This window comes from Lactuca serriola, chromosome 4 (assembly GCF_051521515.1).
Source record: "Lactuca serriola cultivar US96UC23 chromosome 4, Lser_US96UC23_V15, whole genome shotgun sequence".
NCBI classification, from domain to species: Eukaryota; Viridiplantae; Streptophyta; class Magnoliopsida; order Asterales; family Asteraceae; genus Lactuca; species Lactuca serriola.
The window spans coordinates 137,151,909-137,169,951 of record NC_136411.1 but is presented as its reverse complement, the minus strand read 5'-3'; the positions used below and the strand labels follow the sequence as shown (position 1 = coordinate 137,169,951).

At 34.7% G+C, this 18,043-nt stretch overlaps 2 protein-coding genes across 2 annotated transcripts; one reads left to right on the top strand and one right to left on the bottom strand.

The window, feature by feature from the left end:
* The first annotated feature begins 476 nt into the window (after nt 1-476).
* On the top strand, nt 477-1,626 carry LOC145100365 (arabinogalactan O-methyltransferase 2-like). The gene has a single exon (XM_079037664.1). It carries the CDS (start codon nt 525-527, stop codon nt 1,401-1,403), a length of 879 nt encoding a protein of 292 aa, XP_078893790.1. The 5' UTR covers nt 477-524; the 3' UTR covers nt 1,404-1,626.
* Nucleotides 1,627-15,391: 13,765 nt separating this feature from the next.
* Nucleotides 15,392-16,252, bottom strand: LOC145098855 (uncharacterized). The gene has a single exon (XM_079036451.1). It carries the CDS (start codon nt 16,250-16,252, stop codon nt 15,392-15,394), a length of 861 nt encoding a protein of 286 aa, XP_078892577.1.
* Nucleotides 16,253-18,043: the final 1,791 nt, after the last annotated feature.

The window sequence follows — 18,043 nt, the reverse complement described above, 5'->3', positions numbered from 1 at the left end:
GAATTGTATGAAAATTTTATAAAGATATAAAAAAAGTTAGAAAAATTGTAAACCTAGTTGAAAACATTTTATTAGAAAAACATATAAGAAAAAAATATCTTAAAAATATTGTAATAAATTATAAATAACCTTAAGAAATTTGTAAAAAAATGTTCATATTTAAAAAACTTTTTTTTTTAAGTTAAATGGTGAAATAAGTATAAAGAAAAATTATATGAATAAAACGAAAAGATGATTATATTGACAAGTCATTTTCCTGGATATCAACAATGGTGAGATTTTGTTTGGAAAAAAAAAAGTAAATGCCCGTTGGATGGGTTGCTACAATCTAATTTGTAGCAGTTTGGTGACACTCATCAGTGATAATCTAGCCCAACAATCGGCATGCTTCAAATCACAGCAATATCATTAATTCCTTCATTTTCACTCAATCCAACAAATTATTCCTACACACCAATATATTATATTTCAAATACTTCTTTCCGTTCTTTCTACTACCACTTATCTCTACACAACTTATCAAAATGCCCCCTGAAGAGCCTCTTTCCTACCCTCTTAATTCCCCATTGTTGCACATTCTCTCCCCAAAATCATCTCTCAATCTTACATTACCTCAAAAGAAATCTTTCCTAAAAATGAGCCTTACAAAGAGAAAATCAATCCTGATTCTTGTATTTATCCTTGTGATTGCCTCCCTCATAAGAGTACTCAGAATCACCATTACCACTTCATACTTCCCAAATGTTGTTTCATCATCTATGGATCATGATCTTATAACAACAAGAAGTAACGTGAGTGACAAGACACTCTCTGAAAAGGAACTTACGTTTCTCTCAGATATAATCCTTCAAAAATCTCCCTGTAATCTTCTCGTTTTTGGGCTTGAAGATCAATACCTAAAGCTACCAACTATCAACAAAGGTGGTGCAACGGTTTTTCTAGAGGACAAACCAGAAAAGCTAATGAAAATGAAGGGAAATGGCGATGGTGTACAGGTATTCAGAATCAGGTATAAAACATCTGCTAAAGAAGCGTATAAGTTGTTAAAGCATGCAAGAAGAGACTCTAGTTGTTCTGTAAGAAGACTTACCTCAAAATGTAAGATTGCAGTTACTGGATTCCCGAAAGAAGTGTTGAAGATTAAATGGGATGTTATTGTTGTGGATGGACCTGGTGGAGATGGACCTGAGTCGCCTGGAAGAATGGGAGCTATTTATATGGCGGGTGTTCTTGCAAGATCTGGGAATGGGACGAATGTTGTTGTTCATGATGTTGATCGGATGATTGAGAAGTGGTTTTCATGGGAGTTTTTGAGTGAAAAGAATTTGGTTTCTTCTAAAGGGAAGTTTTGGAATTTTAAGATAGGTCAAAGAAAGAAACTGGTTTCTTTAAAGAGATCATGATCACCACCATGCAAAAATGAATGTGAAAGTCAATAGAATTTACTCCATTTTTTTTTTTTTGGTTTTTTCGTTGTTTTTGTGGATAGTATATGGTTGAGTTAACTTGTGGTTAAAATACATTCCAGCAATCATCGATAAGACATTGGTTTCCCAAAACTGAACAGGAATTCCATTAATCTTTAACCAAATAATCATTTGATTGTGAAAAAATTCTTATCCCATTTACTGCATGTAATACGTTGCTCGATAAGGAATGCATGATGCTCCGATGAGTGAAAGATTGAGTAAAAGTTTAAAAGCAATTCAATGTCTTTGATTTCCCCTATGTGGAATTATGAGAGTCTCCACCATAGGTATAGCATTATCATGTTTCACAGCAAAAGATCCAACAAATCCTCTTTGAACGATTTGGCATGCATCCAATTTTCTTTCCTGTCGACTTCACCACCAATGGAACAATCATCAATCGAAATCATCCACGATGTTCCTGTAATCCCCGAAAACTTTCCAAAGCTTGCTACTGTTACATCAATGGTGAATAACTTACCAAGAGTGTAAATATTGTGAACGTCAATCGTACAAGGAGGAAGCTAGGAAGAATATTGGACGTCGTTTGTTTGGTAACATATCCCAGATTCCCTAGGATCTTTCTCCCTGTTTCAATATCTATAAATTAAATCAAGGGTATAATTGTCATTACATTAAATTTTATTTTCGGGTAGAATTTTCATTACATTAAAATTTCAGTCGAAGAATTAAAATTTCTAGTGGCAAAATCAGCACCGGAGGTTGTGTAACGACAAGTAAAAAACTCGTTATTACAGTACTTGGGCTATCTGTTTGGGCCCATAGTCCAATAGTGGTATATTTTTTTACATGGAAAAGAGTGATAAAATAATTTTATTACACTTGATCAAAATGTTGGTATATGTTATACTAGAACTCATGAATGGACGAGGATGAAATAAAAATGTTAATAAGTGAGGAAAATAGAATTTAAGAATGGTTTATAGTAAAAAAATGTTAGAAATCAATGGGAACTCAATGACTGCCAATTTTAGATAAATGTTTGAGAATAGGCTTATAATCGTGTATGAGTTGTTCTATCATAGAGCAAAAACGAAAAAGGACTTAGTAGAGCTTTATAAATTACGTGGGTATGCTTATTGTTTTTAAATCTATGTTTTAATCTATGGCATGCGATTACTTTCAACTATATTCAAGGTTTTATTTTATTTTATTTTATTTTATTATTATTACTTTTGTAATAGATGTGGTGTACATGGAAAAATGGTTGGGATGCTGGGATGGGGGGTTGTGCAATAAGAAGGTACTCTTAAAAGTAGAGGACAATATTAGATAGTTAGGTTATCTAAGTGGTATTAATAATCGGTGGCCGATTAAGAAGTAGCATTATAAGAAGAGAAAGCATAAATAAGGATATTGTGACGGACAATCATTTTTTTGGATTAAATCTATCCTAATAAATAAGAATGATTTTGTTACATGTCATTCTCTCATTCAATTTGCCACATGTCATTTTGTCATAATTTAGAGATATATTTATTTTTCCACTTGTCATTTATTTCATTTTTCATTTCTAATATATTATTAATTAGTTTCCATAAATTAAACCTACCATAATGGTATTAATTTCAAATTTTAAATTTTAAATTTTAAATTTCAATTTCAATTTCAAATAAATTTACAGTTTAAACCTTTATGTTTAACATTTTGTTATAATTAACCTGTTTAGTATACGGGTCTGATAACTAAACAATAATTTTTATTTATTTATTTTTTGCATGTTTTTTTCTCATAATTTTTGTTTATTTCAAATTTCAAATTCAAATAAACTTCTCATTTAATCGTTTCTATTTAACATTTTGTTTTAATCAACCCGTATAATATACGAGTTTCACAACTAGTATTAATTATGAATGCAACAACCTTAAATACATAGAAAGTGATAATGATCATCAAATAATTAAGGGAGGAAAAATTATGGTGGAATGGACATGCCAAAAGGAGTCTTCCAATGAGTACATTTAGAATGATTAATACATTCTTGGTTGATGGTACGTAAGAGATGTCATCCAAGAAGAAAGTGTTAATATATCATAAGGTTATATATTTAAGGGTTGGCTCCTTCCAAGAATATTGTTGTGGTGTGAACACTTGAGTTAATGTGCTTTTGGTGAGCAAATATGCTCCTTGTGAGCAAATATGTTCTTGGAGAGTAAATGTGTTCTTGGTGAGCAAATGTGCTCTTAGTCAAGTGTTATTGGTGAGCAAATGTGCTCTTAGACGAGAGAATGTGCTCCCTTGGTAAGAGAATGTCGTCTTGGTGAACAAATATGCTCTTGGAAAGAAAGCGCTCAGGGCATTCAAATGCGCTCCGATACTCACTAGAATGCGACGTCTGAGCTGAATGTGAACCACCCTTCTAGATGCGCCCCTACTACTTGGTAAATGCGTTGGATCTTCTAAAGGCATTGTCTTATTACAGAATGTGCTCCAACAACTAGAAAATGTGTTGATGGATTTGAGAATGACATGGTATGCATCTTTTAGGGAAATATTAAACGTAATAAGGTGCATGACAGGATGTCATACACATCCTTCAAGGTTCAAGATTCTAGAAGTAGATGCATGACATCTTGTGATTGGTTGATTCCATTTATAGCCTAATTATGGATGGGCCTAGGCCATCAGAATTAGGGAATCCCTATGCTTACTGAATTCGTTTATCGTTTTGTTTGAGTTTGCTTAACTGGCTTTGGTGAATCGCTACGCCCATATAAAAGACTGTGAAGTATTAAAATAAGGATTGTAGAATAGTCTAGGTCCTTATTTCCCTTTATCATACAATGCTAATATTTTCCTTAGTTTCCATCATGGTTTCTTCTCCATCCCTCCCCTTGTAATTGCGTGTTTATGCTTTAAGTTCCACACTTAACATATACATTCTATTGTATTTTCAAGTATTATTAGTTTATTACCAATACAAGTTTTATTGCTTGGGAATGCTTATTCGCTTCTTGCTTTTCCCCATTAAGAATTTGAATATCTTATTCTGAAGGCCATCGATAAAATCAATTTCTCTACCTCTGAGTGGAGGCTAAAATACATACACCTACCTCCTTATTACCCCATTATTATATAATTTTTTTGGTTATATTGTTGTTAAACTGGGGGCACATGCTATTTTGGTGCAATAAATTGTACTCCTAAAACTAAAGAGAAAATATTACATGAAGATAGTCAGGTTATCTACATTGTATGAATCAATGTTGAGCGATCAAGAAATAGCATGACAGGAAGACATAAGTAGCATAAATGAGTAGGGCTGTAAAAGAACCAAATATTCAGTGAACTGTTTGTAAACTGTTCAGTGGGAAGTTCGTTTACTTAATAAATGAACAATCATGAACACAAGAAGCGTTTTTGCCCTGCTCTTACTAGTCAAATGACGGGAAGTCAAGCTTCTGTTCAACAACCGGCGAGAAGCCAAGTCCCTGTTCAACAATCAAAGGGTACTCCAACTAAAAAAGAGGAGGTGCCAAAAGCTAGGGGTCGTGCATTCCAAATTACCTCAGAGGAGGCACGCGAGGACCCGAATGTTGTGACGGGTACATTTCTTGTCAACTCTAGACCTGCTCACATCTTATTTGATTCTGGTGCCTCAGATTCTTTTGTGTCTTACGAATTTGCGCATGCCTTTCAAATTGCTTGCTTTGTACTCGCGCAACCATTTCACGTAGATACCGCGGGAAGTATATCATTACTTGTTGATAAAGTGTATAGGGATTGTGTTATAGAAATTGAAGGCTATACTTTTCTCACTAACCTGATTCCTATCTCCTTGCCCAACTTTGATATTATTCTCGGCATGGATTGGTTATCAAAGAACCACGCAGAACTCTTGTGCTATGAAAAGATAGTATGCATTCCTATTGAAGGGGAGAATCCTATCTATGTCTACGGTGAACAAAGTCTCTTAAAAATAATCTCTTTCCTTAAAGCTCGTAAATTCATATCGAAAGGGTGTTCTATCTATCTGGCCTACACAGTTGATGTCTCAAAAGAGGAGAAGAAAATTGTAAATGATGTTCTAGTTGTTAACGAATATCCTGACGTTTTCCCCGATGACTTTCCTGGCCTTCCTCCGGATAGGCAAGTAGAATTCCGAATTGACCTTGTGCCTGGTGTTGCTCCAATTGCAAAGACTCCTTATCGTCTTGCGCCGACTGAGATGAAAGAAATGATGATCCAACTGCAAGAAATACTTGACAAGGGTTTCATTCGACCGAGTACCTCTCCCTGGGGTGCTCCGGTACTGATTGTCAAGAAGAAAGATGGATCGATGTGGATGTGCATTGATTATCGTGAGTTGAATAAGGCGACTATCAAGAACAAGTACCCACTACCTCTCATCGACGATTTTTTCGATCAACTTCAGGGTGTTACCTATTTCTCAAAAATTGATTTAAGATCTGGCTATCATCAGTTGAAAGTTCACGAGCAGGATGTACCGAAGACTGCTTTTCGTACTCGATATGGGTATTATGAATTCCTTGTTATGCCGTTTGGTTTAACAAACGCCCCGGCTGTATTCATGGATATGATGAATCGGGTATGCCGCCCAATGCTCGATAAATCAGTCATCGTATTCATTGATGATATTCTAATTTATTCCAAGTCTGAAGCTGATCATGCCATTCATATTCGTGCGGTATTGGAACTTCTTCGAAAGGAGAAACTATATGCTAAATTCTCGAAATGTGAATTTTGGCTTCGCCATGTTCAATTTCTCGGCCATGTTATTTCTAGTGATGGTGTATCCGTAGATCCTATCAAAATCGAAGCCATTCAAAATTGGGAAGTGCCCCGTAATGCTTCCGAAATTCGTAGTTTCTTAGGTCTCGTGGGATATTACCGGAGATTCATTAAAGACTTTTCTCGTATAGCCGTACCTCTCACGAGTCTTACACGGAAAGAAGTGAAGTTCGAATGGGGTGAAACCCAAGAAAGAGCTTTCTCAACTCTAAAAGATCTTTTGACACATGCTCCAATCTTATCACTCCCAGAAGGTGATGATGACTTCTCCGTATATAGCGATGCTTCAAGATTGGGACTCGGTTGTGTGTTGATGCAACGTGGCAAAGTGATAGCCTATGCCTCAAGACAATTGAAAGATTACGAAATATCCAATTTATGATCTCGAACTCGCTGCAGTGGTATTTGCCCTAAAACTTTGGAGGCATTATCTTTTTGGTACAAAATGTCAATTATTTACCGACCACAAAAGTCTCAAGTACATATTCAGTCAGCAAACTTTGAATATCAGACAACAACGAGCTATGGAGCTGATCAAAGATTATGATTGTGAAATCCTATATCATCCTGGAAAAGCTAACGTGGTTGCTGATGCACTTTGTAGAAAAGTTTATCACAATAGTATGTGTTATGCCATTACTCATACTACAGTAAAATTCACTATTTTAGATGAATTAGAGAAATGGCAAGAAGAGGCCCTAAATCCAGAAAGTGTGAAGAAAGAAGGGATGATACATTATAATGATGCTCTACTTGATGATCCGCGAGGATTAAAAGTATTTAAGAATCGACTATGGATTCCAAAGATTGGTGGATTGAGACATAAGATTTTAAATTAATCCCATAAATCTAAACTGTCAATCCATCCTGGTACAAGTAAAATGTACTATGATGTAAGAGCTGATTATTGGTGGCCTAGATTAAAGAGAGACATTGGAAGATATGTACAGAAATGCTTAGTATGCTTACAAGTCAAAGAAGAGCACCAAAAACCTTATGGAACCCCAGAAAGTATTAGTGTTCCTATATGGAAATGGGAGGAATTGTCCATGGATTTCATTACCAAATTGCCAAAGACTGCTAGACAGCATGATAGCATTTGGGTAATTGTCGACCGACTGACTAAAAGCGCTCATTTTCTTGCCATGCGTGAAACGGCTCCAATGGAGAAATACGCACAAGTATACTTGGATGAAATTGTGGCAAGACATGGTGTGCCACTAAAGATCATTTCCGATCGTGATACTCGCTTCACTTCTCACTTTTGGGCGAGTATGCAACGTGAATTAGGATCTCGAGTTGCTCTCAGCACAGCTTATCATCCCCAGACAGATGGTCAAACGGAGAGAACAATCCAAACAGTAGAAGATATGCTTCGTGCATGTGTTTTGGAGTTTGGTGGTAACTGCGATAAATACTTACCTCTTGTCGAATTCTCGTATAATAATAGTTACCACGCTTCAATCAAAATTCCACCATATGAAGCATTATATGGTCGCAAGTGTCGTACTCCATTATGTTGGCGAGACATAGGACAGAAGATCCTTAGAGGCCCTGAAATGATTCAAGACACCACCGACAAAATTCAAATCGTACGAGAAAGAATGAAAGCGGCCCAGGATCGACAGAAGTCCTATACAGAAAAGAGAAGACGACCCATATAATTCCAAGTGGGTGATTTCATGATGCTAAAGGTGTCTCCATGGAAAGGCCTTATGAGATTTAGGAAGAAAGGAAAGTTAAGTCCTAGATTTGTTGGTCCTTTCAAAATCATCCAGAGAATTGGAAAGCAAGCATACCGCTTAGAATTACCTGAAGATTTGGCAGGTATTCATGTTGTGTTTCATGTGAGCTATATGCGAAAATTTTTGAGCATCAATGATGAGATAGTTCCATTATCCAAGGTGAAATTGGATACTAAGTTAAGATATGTAGAAGAGCCGGAAGAGATCGTGAATGAAAGAACAACTAATCTACGTAGTAAAGAAGTGGAATTGGTGCTTGTCAAGTGGAAACACCATCGAGGCCCAAATTATACTTGGGAAAATAAGAATGAGATAAGAGCAAAATATCCCCATTTATTTTAATCGATGTAATTTTGGGGACGAAATCCTCAAAAGGAGGAGGTATTTGTAACATACACGTTTTGAAATCGTGTTTTAAGTAAATAATATTATGAAATATTAAGTGAAATTGAATGTTGAGTTCTAATAGATAGTTTTTACTAGAAATGAAGTAAAACTATGTTTAGAATCACTCATAAAATGTTGGAAGTCTTATGAGATTCCAATTAAAAGCCAAATAGTGAAATTTGGAGAAAATATAAAATTTGAAAAAGTGAAATTTTATTATTTAATGTTGCAGAGAATCTCGTTAGAAACATTTAGGCGAAAACCTCGTCGAAATCCGGGTTATAACGAAGAAGTTATGACCAAACGAGGATCCGTGATAAATCCGGAAAATATTTTGTCGCGTAAATATTTAGTTTTCGACAAACTAATTTTTAGCCTTAGTAATGTGAATGAAAGTTGTAGAACTCGTGAAAATAATCAACTTTCATATAAAGAACGCCAAAATCTGACTTCGTATGAGGAAGTTATGATTTTTCGAAGTTTCAGCTTAGCAGTAGACAACTAAAAACTCGAATTTTAGATCGAGTGATTTAGTGTCGACACAACCTAAACGAGAATTGAAGGTCTCGTCATTTGTAATACAACGGTAAAAAGTCTGACGAAAACGAACGTCGGATGAAAAAGTTATGAATTTTTAACGGATTTTCTTGTCCCGGTCTGTTAAAAATAATAATATTAAAATTAAAATCAAAATTAGCCAACGAAGTCTAAATGAAAGTCGTAGAGCATAATTTTAGCTTCGCGTGCATATAAAGAACGTCAAAAACGGAGCTCGTATGCGAAAGTTATGGATTTTACAAGATTTGGCACATTTTTCGAGAAAATTCGCATGAATAGTACTGCCACGTCACCCTCTTATGCGAGGCTTCCACGTGTCGGACACGTGTTCGCTGCTGATTGGACCGCAGCCTTGCGTGTTGACATCGGGGAAAATGACTTGTCAAAATCTCACCAAACTGCTACAAATTATATTCCCTGTTTCTCTTTGCTTCAGCCATATTGAAGTATATATATGGCATAACGTTATATTGTATCTATTATTGAACTCACTAAGCGTCACCGCTTACCATCTTAATGTTTAACAAATTTGCAGGAGATAAGCATCCAATATAGTTATATATTGGTAGAAGATTTTTGAATAGTTTGAAACTATTGTATCGATAAAAGTTATGAATAGTTTGAAACTATTGTATTTTGCACTCCCATATGTATAAAACTATAGAATCCTGGGAAGTTATGTAATATATAACACTTTAAAATAGTCGGTTTGTATTCAGTAGTTTGTAACCTCTTTATCAATGTAAAATATTGTTTTTATGAATATGCAAGTAGCATGTTTTGGAGTAACTATATTGTCGTGTATGAAAGTTTGGGTCTTTCATAAATACGAAAGTTAGGGTCTTTCATCACAACCATATATGCTAACAGATTCATCAAACTTGGCATCACCAGTATTGTAAGGAGGGTAAAATAGGAAGGAAATTTTGTCCTTAGTATGTGATCTTTAAAATTTTTGTATTCTTTGAAAGTGATAATATTGAAGTTTCCACTAATCTCAGCTATTGGAAAGTTTATGCTTTCTCAGAAGTTGAGAAACTAGGGCAGGCAAGTCCAGCTCCTGCTAGTCTTCCTATCAAGAAAGATGTTGCAAAGATCATGTATACAAGTGGCAGCACATGTTTAACAAATGTTGGATTTTTCCCTTATTGTCCTAGGCTGCATCTGTATTATTATAAACATTAAGATTTGAAAAAAATGTTTGTTACTATTCCTAATGTCAAATCTTAGGAATAATTTATACACTATTCTTGCACATGTTCCTTTTCTGGTTAGTATTTTTTCTACTTCGCTTTATTTATTTTTTATTTCACTTTACTTTAACCAATCAGGTGAATTTTTTTACTAGTTTTATTGTCAAATCTAGTTTCTTTAATCTGCTACAGGTCGAATTAACTGATAATTCAGAGAAATTGAAGCTTAGGTCAGAAATTAACCGATTAACTGATAATTCAGAGAAATTGAAGCTTCAAAATGCTGAATTAATGATAAGACTAAATGTATACCTTTATTATGTTACAAAATAAGTGGAAGGAGGTATCGTCTCTGAGCACTACTAACCTGATATCAAGAGTGGATAATAGTTCAGGAGAATTATATGAAACCAACAAAAACACAATCATAAACACAAACACAAACACGTGTCAACTTCTTGACTCAAGTCCAAGGGCTGATGTTGTGGTTGCTGGCTAGCTACTTAAGTTTTATAATCCATTAATCCTATGACAAACATACAAACAAACGATAAAGTAATGTTTTTAGTTGTTGGGTTTTGTTTTTTTTCCCAAGATTTTTGGAGTTATTTGATTACCTAACAGGATACAGTTGGTTAGGGTGATATAAGAAATGAGTCCAAGGGTTTTAGAGTTTGGTCTGAATCTGATTATATATGGTGGTTTTAGATTTCGAGGGGCAAATCTGGAATGTTTATTTAGTTCCATATTTTGCCTTGAAACTGATAGAGTTTAGTGTAATTATAGCATATGGTCTGTCTCTCTGTTTGTCTGTGTGAGATTAATATAAAACAAGTCAACTTATGGTATCGGTATGTGTAATATGAATTCGGGTTGGCATTTGCATTAGTTGTAGGATTTTTATTTTTGGGAATAAACTTTTATCCTTTTTTTATATTTGTGATGATTATGTGATTTATGTTTATATTATTCCCCAAAACTGTTTACAATACTAATAATATTCATGTTAAATTTTAATGTTTTTAGGTTGTTATTACGAATCTTGAGGGCGGTTTAGTAACAGAACTTGAGGTAAAGAAATGGCTAGATACACCAGGGGATAATCTTGTCAAACATTTTCCTATAATATTCTTTATTTTTAATTAATTAATTTTGGCTTTTATCCTTCACAAATTCTTTATCTTTTACAACGACTTCAAGCATAGTGGCTTGAATCCTCTCTCTGGAGAAGGAAAACACTTGGTTCCATTCAGGGTTAGATTTCTTTTCAAAATGACGATTTGTACCCTTGTAGTTTCCAAGATGAACTTCAGCATAAGTGTCACAACTACCAGTAACATCTTTTGCAGGTAAATCCCTACATTTCACCACATGGACATACATGTATTGCGTTTGTCATTATTCAATTCAAAATCAGGTAAAAACCCTTTTAATCTGTGAAAGAATTGATAAAAAAACAGTTTAAAAAAGCTTACATCTTTGGATAAAAGTGCTTCCATTCTAACATCCATATGAGGATTAACAGTTGCTAATTTCATTGACACGAACTACAACGAAAGAGAACCCAATTTAGTTGAAAGTGCTTCCATGCTAACATCCATCCGAGGATTAACAATTGTTATAGGAAAAATTGTTGGTGTTGTTGTTTCGATTAATGCAGGATTGAGATGAAATCTCTCGGGAATTGCATATACTTCCTATCCTACCAACCAATTCCCTGAGAACAATGCTCTGACCACCATTACCTCAAAGATATCTCTCTGTTCCAATGAATTCTCACAATTGAGGTTAAAGAAGCAATTAGGAAGCTGCTTTGAACTACAATTCAGCTCACTTCCTTGAATTCCCATTCCAAAGATGGAATTCCAGCCTTGGGGGATTCCATTTCCTTCATTGGTGAAAAACTTCTCCTTTTCCATAATTGAACTGGACTTCCAAATGGGATTATACTTTCTTGGCAAATCTCCAAATGGGTGTCTGGTTTTGAAGAATTAAGTAAGAAAGATTGAAACTTGAGGGTGGAATTGATAGTTTTTTCGGTTCTTGGAATTCACTCAAGTATGTGAAAGATAAAAGGGTAGTGTGTGTGTGTGTGAGAGAAAGAGAGAGAAAGAAAGAGAGTGAGAGAGAGAGATTGGTAATAGGGGAAAGGAAAGTGAAGAGGAAGCAATGAAAAAACAAACATTAAAAAGGAGAAGGAATATTTGACTTTGCATTTCTTAGATGTAACTTAATTTATATAATTTAGTTTTAAGTTATCATACAAATTTATTTACAATAATTGTATTGTACAATGAAGTGATCAAAACTTATGGATTTTGTATTTACTGATTTATGTTGTATCAATAATTTTTTTTGGTGAGACGTTTTTTTTGGAATCATCTAGCAAAATTTCTTTTATGATTTTTGATAGCAAAATTTCTTTATATGATTTTGCAGGTGAGCTTATCTCCTATGACCTTTCCTCCACCCAGGTGGGGTTTGGTCGGTTACAGAAAACATCGAGTCAGTGAGAATGTTGAATTGTGTTGGATGGGGTGTGATGGCCAGCCATAGAAGTGGCGAAACAGAGGATACCTTTGTTACAGATCTTTCAGTTAGCTTGTCAACGATAATAATATTAATTAATATTTTTAGCAGAATTTGAGGTAGTGTTTTGTTATGTTATAACTTATAAATGATACTTATTAGGGGAGTTTATGTGTGAAACATGGTCATATTAAAACTGGAGCTCCTTGTTGTTCAGAACGACTTGCAAAATACAACCAGGTAATCAAATTCATCTTTACTTGTATTTATGTAAATGAGTTACTTGAATATATTTATAATTTTAATTTGAAAACTGAAGCTTCTGAGGATAGAAGAAGAGTTGGAGCAACAACTCGAGGTATCATATATTGAGTGAGATGGGCCAATGTACAATTGCTTATCCATATAATCAGCTGTTTGGAGTATTAGTCTTAAAGAATTATGAAAGGCAAGATGCAACTTTACTTAGTTGGAATTTGATGTACATAGTAGATTAGATGTAAATTTATATATTGTAAGAAATAGAATTGTATGACATTAAATTTATGCAATGGATTCTATTTTTTGTATATGATATTTTATTTTCTATTATGAAACATTAAATACAAGTTTAATTTGAAAATAAGTAAATCTATAAATAATATTTTTTTTTAAACATTTAAAATTATGATACGCAAAAATGTGTGTCATCTTCGTTTGTGACATGACCTTTCTTGACAGGGGCTTTCTTGATACGTATTGCGTGTCATTAACACGCACGTCGTAAGGTTACGACACATGAATGCCTGTCGTCTTGCTTTATGACAGGGCCTTCCTTGATACGCAATGTGTGTCGTAAACGCGCGTCGTAATTGCGCGTCGTAAATGAGCGTCGTAAATGTGTGTCGTCTCTCTTTATGACATGGCCTTCCTTGACGCGCATTTGTGCGTCGTCTGAGCCTTTTACGACGCGCAATGAGTGTCGTAAAAGGCTATTTTTCTAGTAGTGATATAACTTGTTTATATATGCAAGGTAATTATATAGTTATAATCATTGAAGGAGATTGCAATTTCGACATTCAAAATGGGTGTTGCGAATTAGTTCCCCCCACAAATAATGAATAATTATATTACATGGAAATCAAGCAGTGTTAACACTACATGTAACCTTCTATGTAAATATTTAGTAATTATTTGCGCACCAATTCTTAAAACAAATGCATCTAAAATGACATTGTTTTTATATTTCTTGAAGAGAAAAATAAACAAAAAATGTTCTTATTACTGGAAAAAGGCTACTTAGATAATCCTAGATGATTCTTTGTAAAATGATTTTTGTTAACATAATTAAACACCATGATAGTTGTGTAGATATATAAAACACATGAATACCCAGTTACTGGCCACATAGCCATAGGAGGTGGAAGAAGATGATGATGTAATGTTTTGTATTCAATAAGACATTAATTGATGATTTAAGATAGAACATCATGCATTAAAAAAATAAGGTTATAAAATGAGATCTCATGGGATGATCAAAAGGAAACTCTCAGAAACCAGAGTTGTTTTCAGCATAATCAAATGTTCTTCTAATAACAATGCAAAACAAAAATAAAATGAAAGGACAATTAGGTGAAGAGAATAAAGGTTATGAAATAAGTCGTCAATATAATCAAAGAGAATGTAACTGATGAACATGATTAAATGTTCTTCAAATAACTGAGCAAACCAAAATGAAAAGGATAGAAGAAAATGATTGAAGAGAATAAAGGTTATGGAATGTGATCTCATGAGACTACGAGATGATAATTTCATAAGAATTAGTTAGATTCATTGAAAATTGTTCTTCATAGGAAATTAGATGTACAACCTTCTTTGTACCTTCTTTGTTTAGGACATTACCAAGATAGATCTTGAAGGTTGTCTGTGAAAACCTTTTATATCTTGGGGTTGCTTAGTCTTGTTTGAATATTATCTAAATTAGAAGATCTTCCTAAAGGATGGTACAATAACAAATAGTTACATACATGGATATCTTAAATACGATGTTGTTATAAATAAAGAACAATAACAAAGTCTTTTTATAACTTAAAATGGAGTGTTAATTTTAATAAATATGACTTTTACGTCTTATAAGTTTCTTAGTATAGTATGATACTTATGTTATAATGACGATATATGATCTCATTATCCGTTTAGCTTAAAAGTGTATATATTTGAATTATATTTAATGGAAATTGCAAATGAATATATTTTTTAAATACAAACTAGATAACATAAAGATGAATAGATTGTATAATGATATCAATATATATCATATAGACTTGTGTGCAGTAAATGATTACACACTATTTTGGCGGCAAGATTTTACTACTTAAGTTCTAATATGTATTAAACACCTAAAAGATGGCCTATAAGTACTTAATTTCTGATATGTATTATGAACCCAAAAGATTTTGACCTATTCTACCACCAAATCAACGTACATATTTATTTGTTAATTGATAAAAAAATCTACTGGTTTGGAAAAAATATGTACTTATAAAATCATAATATTTTGTCATTGTTTCTTTGTTAACTTAAAATTTTGATTTAGGTTTTTTATTCAACATTATTATGGTAAATTAACTCGCATTTTTTTTTGAAACGGCGAATAATATTAATAAAAACGAACCACTACTAGCAAGTAACTAGCAGGGGAACGGAAGTACAAGGTCGAAGCAGAAACATACATGGAATGATATACATTATTATGAACTTAAAGTGTAAATGGAGACGCGGTCCAATTATCCCAATCACCTATTCCTTCATTGCCCCTGTACTTTGTCCAGAAGTACACCATCGACTTAATTGCCCCTGCACCATAAATGGGAGTATGAAATACTCCATTGAACACCCGCTCATTCCTAAGTTTCCACAGGTTCCAGATTAGGCCATGACATATGTTGAGGAATCTTATCGCCTTCCTTGGGTTGCTTCCCCAATTTTTTGCAAAAATGATTAATTCTCCAACTGATGAGAACTCAACCTGTTGTAAACCACACCAATTGAAAATAATCTTCCTGACTTCACATGCGAATGGACATTGTACCAGGATATGATCAGAGCATTCCAATCTGTTAACACAAGCGCCACAGTTATCATTTTCTATATCAACCACTTTGCATTTCAATGCCACTGCGGATGGAATCTTCCTTTGCATTGCTCTCCATATAAAACAGTTGACTTTGATCGGAGTTACCTTACTCCATTTAAAAGTTGGTAAAACACGATTAGGGTATTGTAAATGTTCCAATTTTTTCCTTAGCAAGCTAACAGTGAACTGGCTGCCATTATCTAGTGCACAAGCCCATTGATCTTCTCCTGGTTCCAAATGTACCCTTGATAAGTCGTTTTTGAGATTATTGATGCACCTAATTTCGGTGTTATCAATCACGTTGGATTTCCAATGAGCTTCAAATTGATTGTCTATAAATCTGTCAGACACCAAACATTTCTTCCTAGATTCCAACTCAAACAGAGATGGGTATTTTTCTTCAAGTGTAACCGGGCCTAACCATTTGTCATACCAAAAAAGTGAATTATCACCAGATTTGATGTTTAATTGAAAAACATCCATAGTGTCCAACCCAACTTTTTTGAGATCATTCTTGCATGCTGCAATGTTGTTCCATACGCCACTTATTTTCGGATTTGAAAGATAATCATGAGGTTTGTTATGAAGATTGTGAATACCTTTTACAACTTTAACCCAAAGAGAGTTTTTCTCAGTTTTAAATCGCCACCATCATTTTACTAGCAAGCTAGTATTCAAGGTACGAATAGTTCCCACTCCTAGTCCGCCTTCAGATTTGGGAGCAACAACTTTGTCCCAAGACACCCAATGGATTTTCCTTTTGCTGTCATCTCCACCCCATAAGAATCTCCGTCTAATTTGATCAAGTTTATCCGTGACAGCCTTCGGTGCTTTGAACATAGAAAAGAAGTAAGTGGGAAGATTCCCCAGGACCGAGGTGATTAGTGTCAATCTACCCCCGAATGAGAGTGTCTTTGATTTCCATGTAGATAGCTTGGCTTGGAGTTTATCGATGATTGGTTTCCAGTTTTTGCACAAATTCATATTTGCTCCAATCGGAATTTCGAGATAGTTAAAGGGGAATGAACCCGCTTCACACCCAAGAATGCTAGCCCAGTTCTCAATTTCTCTAATTGAGGTTCCAATTCCAAAAACCTTTGATTTATGGAAATTGACTTTGAGGCCCGAGGATGCGTTAAAACATTTTAGAATGCTGGCTAAGTTTTTTAGGTTGGATCTGGACCACTCACCCACGAATAAGGCATCATCCGCGTAAAACAGGTGTGATAGGGTGGGGCCGTGATTTGGGATTTGGATGCCTTTGAAGATACCGTTTACCTTTGCAGCTTCGAGCGCTACATTGAGGCCTTCCATGGCAATGATGAAGAGGAAAGGGGATAAAGGGTCTCCTTGTCGAACTCCTTTAGATATTCCAAACTCACAAGTTGGTGAACCGTTGATTAACATTGAGGCCCGGGATGAGTGGAGGCAGCCACGGACCCATTGTCTCCATTTACTACCAAAACCCATTTGTGAGAGTACCGAATCAAGATATTCCCAGTTGATGGAATGGAAGGCTTTGTCAAAATCAACTTTGAACATTAAAATCTTCCTTTTAGCCACTTTTGACCAAGAAATTAGTTCATTTATCATTAGTGGGCCGTCTAGGATACTCCTGCCTTCTACATACGCTAACTGTACATCTCCAATAAGATCCCCGATAACAAATTTAATTTGGGTGGCAAGGATTTTCGAAATGATTTTAGACATACATCCCATAAGGCTGATGGGATCTGTGAGAGAGATGGGATCTTTGACCTTAGGAACCAGTGATATGAAAGTCGAATTGCAACCTCTAGCAAAAGTCCCAAATTTGTCAAAGTGCAAAACGAATTTCATTACATCATCTTTAATAATCTCCCAGTAGGTCTTTATAAATTTGAAAGTTAAACCATCAGGACCTGGCGCCTTTTCACTTCCGCAGGCCCAAACTGCATCTTTTACTTCTTTATGGCTGAATGGAGCTTCTAGTTTAATAGCCTGCATCATTGTGATGGATTTGAAATGTGGGCTAATGAGCTTAGGTCTCGAAGTCTTGGTCTCCGTGAATTTGTTTTTGAAGAACTGGAAGGCTGCGTCTTTAACCTCATTGGCATCTGAGGTCCATTTTCCATTTAACATTAGACCATTAATTCTCTTAGACTTGCTCTTACTGTTTATAAACCCATGGAAAAATTTAGTATTTTCATCTCCTTCAACATTCCATTTCACCCGAGCCTTCTGTTTTAGATCCATCACTACTAGTTTCTCCATTTCGAGAATTTTTTGTAGACC

Bases quoted from the DNA above. Each gene is read 5' to 3' on its own strand.
- LOC145100365 (XM_079037664.1), top strand. From the start codon at position 525: ATGCCCCCTGAAGAGCCTCTTTCCTACCCTCTTAATTCCCCATTGTTG.
- LOC145098855 (XM_079036451.1), bottom strand. From the start codon at position 16,252: ATGGATGTTTTTCAATTAAACATCAAATCTGGTGATAATTCACTTTTT.